Source organism: Oncorhynchus mykiss, chromosome 10 (assembly GCF_013265735.2).
Source record: "Oncorhynchus mykiss isolate Arlee chromosome 10, USDA_OmykA_1.1, whole genome shotgun sequence".
NCBI lineage: Eukaryota > Metazoa > Chordata > Actinopteri > Salmoniformes > Salmonidae > Oncorhynchus > Oncorhynchus mykiss.
In genome coordinates this window covers 13,644,176-13,650,175 of record NC_048574.1, presented here as the reverse complement: position 1 = coordinate 13,650,175, position 6,000 = coordinate 13,644,176, and the positions used below count along the sequence as shown (strand labels likewise).

Genomic DNA, 6,000 nt, shown 5'->3' with positions numbered 1-6,000 from the left:
CAGTGATCTATGAGCTGCTCTGACAGCTGGTGCTTAAAGCTAGTGAGGGAGATATGGGTGCTGCTATGGTGACCAGTGAGCTGAGATAAGGCGGGGCTTTACCTAGCAGAGACTTGTAGATAACCTGTAGCCAGTGGGTTTGGCGACGAGTACGAAGCGAGGGCCAACCAACGAGAGCGTACAGGTCGCAGTGGTGGGTAGTGTATGGGGCTTTGGTGACAAAACGGATGACACTGTGATAGACTGCATCCAATTTGTTGAGTAGAGTGTTGGAGGCTATTTTATAGATGACATCGCCGAAGTCGAGGATCGGTAGGATGGTCAGTTTTACGAGGGTATGTTTGGCAGCATGACTGAAGGATGCTTTGTTGCGATATAGGAAGCCGATTCTAGATTTAATTTTGGATTGAGTGACATCAAGGGATCATTGCTTTGACCTGGATACACCTGGCCAGTCTATGTCATGGAATGTTTGTACACTCAGTGTATGTCCTTTTTGAACAGACTATTTTAAAATCGCACATAGAAGAAGTTATAAGGATAATTTAGTTACTCAATGAGTAGGAGCAGCACTGAGGTAGCCTTCACAGGCACTTCCCGGAGTAACTCAAAATGAGCATGTTATATCTCATGTGACCCCATCTTAACCGACTTCATTTGGCTTCAATGTGATATTGAGTCTTCACATAGGAATGAATGGTGTCACGTGATCGATGGCTTTGTCCATTCATATACAGTCATTGGTCATTACTCACTCTCCTCTGTGTCATCGGTGACAGGAGCCTTGTTGGACTGTCCCAGCCCCATGTCTGTTCCCGTATTCCCCAGCCAAGCAGGTCCCTTTCAACTCAGCATGGAATAGCTCTCCCACAGCCAGGGAGGCATAGCCTGGAGCCTGGGCTGGACCACCCTACCTAGATACACCAGTCCGTGTATTGGAACTTGGCCACTCTTCTCAGTACTACACGTAGTGGTGTGACTCTATCTCTGACCACCCTCAACAGGAGCCCAACCTATATGGGAGAAAAGCAAACACATACGTATGGTTTGAGACAACACATCATGGTAACGCTCTACTTGTGTTGGGTGGAGAGATTGTCAAGAGATCCTCTTTCCGATTGTGAATTTGCCAAATTCTTCGAAAGAGTATAGACTACTTTCATATAACCATAAGGAAGTTGATACCTTGGAAACTGGCTGACTAATCAGGCAAGCTAAATACAGTCTCTGAAATGCTTAATTATTGTATAGTACTCATTCTTGTTTGATGATAACATAAAATATGAGGATAGAAAATAATACTTTCAGTAAGATTCTTCCTTTTTTTTTACAGTAGGTTAGGGGAAAGTTGTGAGGCACATTGACGGCACAGTGTGTAAGGAAGGACATGCTAAGTGCACGGTACAGATGTAGGATCTTAATTTGAGCCAGTTTGCTACAGCATGAAAATAATCTGGCAGCAACAGGAAATGTGAATTCTTATGTGGATTATATTTAATGGATTTGTTTTGTAGGGTTTGATAAATTTTTCGTTAGGGCAAATCAAGTCTGACATTTTAAAGTGGAAATTACAAACATTAGAAGCCTTTTTAAACCTTGAATACATTACGATTTTGCATTTCCTGCTATGCAGGAAAATTCTCAGCAACAAAAGAGTAATCAAATTAAGATCCTACATCTGTAAACAGGGTTGGGTAGGTTACTTTCTTAATGCAATCCATTACAGGTACTAGTCCAAAATTGTCATCAATTTACCTTTTGGATTACCCAAAGAAGGCACATGATGCCAAAACGTTGGTGTTTGGTTAGGTCAGGGTGTGTGTGACGAGGGTGGTTTGTGTAGTTTTTGTTTTGTCTAGGGGTTTTGTATGTCTAGGGGTTGTTGTATATCTAGGTGTTTATATGTCTATGGTTGCCTAGACTGGTTCCCAATCAGAGGCAGCTGTTTATCGTTGTCTCTAATTGGGGACCATATTTAGGTAGCAATATTCCTTGGGTATTTTGTGGGTTATTGTCTATGTGTAGCTGCCTGTCAGCACTTGTTATTGTAGCTTCACGTTCGTTTTGTTATTTTGTTAAGTGTTCTTCGTTTAATTAAAAGAAGAATGTATTCTTATCTCGCAGTGCCTTGTTCTCCTCCATACAACGAATGTGATATTTGGAGTGTCATCCTAACGGTGTCTGACTTGTGGTCAGATTTGCTAAGGTGGAACAAACTTGAACTTTTAACTTTTTTAAATGTTAAATTTAATGTAATTGAGAAAACAGAAAGGTGTCAAATTATTATTTTTATACAAATATCCTTTCTGAATTTAAAAGTAATCCAAGAAGTACTCGTATAGTTTACCAAAAGTATCTGTCATCTTATTACAATATTTTAGCTTTTAACCTAACTGATTAGTTACAGTAAAAAAAAATAATAATCTGATTAATTGATTATTACTCACTCACTAGCAGGACATGTAATCAGTTACTCCCCAACCCTGGCTGTAAGTGATTCATCTCGACACCCAGAACCGAATGCAGTCGCTAGACACTAATAATAGATTAAATACACTAGTAATAGATTAAAGACACTAGTAATAGATTAAATACACTAGTAATAGCTTAAAGACACTAGTAATAGATTAAAGACACTAGTAATAGATTAAATACACTAGTAATAGATTAAATACACTAGTAATAGCTTAAAGACACTAGTAATAGATTAAAGACACTAGTAATAGATTAAAGACACTAGTAATAGATTAAAGACACTAGTAATAGATTAAAGACACTAGTAATAGATTAAATACACTAGTAATAGATTAAAGACACTAGTAATAGATTAAATACACTAGTAATAGATTAAATACACTAGTAATAGATTAAATACACTAGTAATAGATTAAAGACACTAGTAATAGATTAAAGACACTAGTAATAGATTAAATACACTAGTAATAGATTAAATACACTAATAATAGATTAAATACACTAGTAATAGATTAAATACACTAGTAATAGATTAAAGACACTAGTAATAGATTAAAGACACTAGTAATAGATTAAATACACTAGTAATAGATTAAAGACACTAGTAATAGATTAAATACACTAGTAATAGATTAAAGACACTAGTAATAGATTAAATACACTAGTAATAGATTAAAGACACTAGTAATAGATTAAAGGCACCAGTAATAGATTAAAGGCACCAGTAATAGATTAAAGACACTAGTAATAGATTAAATACACTAGTAATAGATTAAAGACACTAGTAATAGATTAAAGACACTAGTAATAGATTAAAGACACTAGTAATAGATTAAATACACCAGTAATAGATTAAATACACTAGTAATAGATTAAAGACACTAGTAATAGATTAAAGACACTAGACACTAGTAATAGATTAAATACACTAGTAATAGATTAAAGACACTAGTAATAGATTAAAGACACTAGTAATAGATTAAAGACACTAGTAATAGATTAAATACACTAGTAATAGATTAAATACACTAGTAATAGATTAAAGACACCAGTAATAGATTAAAGACACTAGTAATAGATTAAAGACACTAGTAATAGATTAAAGACACTAGTAATAGATTAAATACACTAGTAATAGATTAAAGACACCAGTAATAGATTAAATACACTAGTAATAGATTAAATACACTAGTAATAGATTAAAGGCACCAGTAATAGATTAAAGACACTAGTAATAGATTAAAGACACTAGTAATAGATTAAATACACTAGTAATAGATTAAATACACTAGTAATAGATTAAAGACACTAGTAATAGATTAAAGACACTAGTAATAGATTAAATACACTAGTAATAGATTAAATACACTAGTAATAGATTAAATACACAAGTAATAGATTAAAGACACTAGTAATAGATTAAAGACACTAGTAATAGATTAAATACACTAGTAATAGATTAAATACACAAGTAATAGATTAAATACACTAGTAATAGATTAAATACACCAGTAATAGTTTAAAGACACTAGTAATAGATTAAATACACCAGTAATAGATTAAAGACACTAGTAATAGTTTAAAGACACTAGTAATAGATTAAAGACACCAGTAATAGATTAAAGACACTAGTAATAGATTAAATACACAAGTAATAGATTAAAGACACTAGTAATAGATTAAATACACTAGTAATAGATTAAATACACTAGTAATAGATTAAATACACTAGTAATAGATTAAATACACTAGTAATAGATTAAATACACTAGTAATAGATTAAAGACACTAGTAATAGATTAAATACACTAGTAATAGATTAAATACACTAGTAATAGATTAAAGGCACCAGTAATAGATTAAAGACACTAGTAATAGATTAAAGACACTAGTAATAGATTAAATACACTAGTAATAGATTAAAGGCACCAGTAATAGATTAAAGGCACCAGTAATAGATTAAAGACACTAGTAATAGTTTAAAGACACTAGTAATAGATTAAAGACACCAGTAATAGATTAAATACACTAGTAATAGATTAAATACACTAGTAATAGATTAAATACACTAGTAATAGATTAAATACACTAGTAATAGATTAAATACACTAGTAATAGATTAAAGACACTAGTAATAGATTAAATACACTAGTAATAGATTAAATACACCAGTAATAGATTAAAGACACTAGTAATAGTTTAAAGACACTAGTAATAGATTAAATACACCAGTAATAGATTAAAGACACTAGTAATAGTTTAAAGACACTAGTAATAGATTAAAGACACCAGTAATAGATTAAAGACACTAGTAATAGATTAAATACACAAGTAATAGATTAAAGACACTAGTAATAGATTAAATACACTAGTAATAGATTAAATACACTAGTAATAGATTAAATACACTAGTAATAGATTAAATACACTAGTAATAGATTAAATACACTAGTAATAGATTAAAGACACTAGTAATAGATTAAATACACTAGTAATAGATTAAATACACTAGTAATAGATTAAAGGCACCAGTAATAGATTAAAGACACTAGTAATAGATTAAAGACACTAGTAATAGATTAAATACACTAGTAATAGATTAAAGACACTAGTAATAGATTAAAGACACTAGTAATAGATTAAATACACTAGTAATAGATTAAAGGCACCAGTAATAGATTAAAGGCACCAGTAATAGATTAAAGACACTAGTAATAGATTAAAGACACTAGTAATAGATTAAATACACTAGTAATAGATTAAAGACACCAGTAATAGATTAAAGACACTAGTAATAGATTAAAGACACTAGTAATAGATTAAATACACTAGTAATAGATTAAAGACACCAGTAATAGATTAAAGACACTAGTAATAGATTAAATACACTAGTAATAGATTAAAGACACCAGTAATAGATTAAATACACTAGTAATAGATTAAATACACAAGTAATAGATTAAAGACACCAGTAATAGATTAAATACACTAGTAATAGATTAAATACACTAGTAATAGATTAAATACACTAGTAATAGATTAAAGACACCAGTAATAGATTAAATACACTAGTAATAGATTAAATACACTAGTAATAGATTAAATACACTAGTAATAGATTAAATACACTAGTAATAGATTAAATACACTAGTAATAGATTAAAGACACTAGTAATAGATTAAAGACACAAGTAATAGATTAAAGACACCAGTAATAGATTAAATACACTAGTAATAGATTAAATACACTAGTAATAGATTAAATACACTAGTAATAGATTAAATACACTAGTAATAGATTAAATACACTAGTAATAGATTAAAGTGTCATGTTGTGTCTTGTCTCTGTCCTTTCCCTTCACCCTGTCTCCCTCTGCTGGTCGTTGTTATGTTACCTTTTCTCCCCCGCTTTCCCCCAGCTGTCCCTTGTCTCCTCTAACTACCCGTTCCCCACCTGTTCCCTGTTTCCCTCTGATTAGGTCCCTATATCTCTCTCTGTTTCTGCTCCTGTCCTTGTCGGATTCT

General features: G+C 31.7%; 1 protein-coding gene across 1 annotated transcript in view; it reads right to left on the bottom strand.

Annotated features, from left to right (window-relative positions):
* The window catches only part of LOC110534850 (serine/threonine-protein kinase 32A), a 99,784-nt gene that overhangs the window by 86,642 nt on the left and 7,142 nt on the right, over positions 1 to 6,000 (bottom strand). The window contains exon 2 of the mRNA XM_036934555.1: positions 756 to 1,013. Within this exon, the coding sequence (XP_036790450.1) occupies positions 756 to 807 (52 nt within the window). The 5' untranslated portion in view covers positions 808 to 1,013. The remainder of the gene's footprint in view (positions 1 to 755; positions 1,014 to 6,000) is intronic.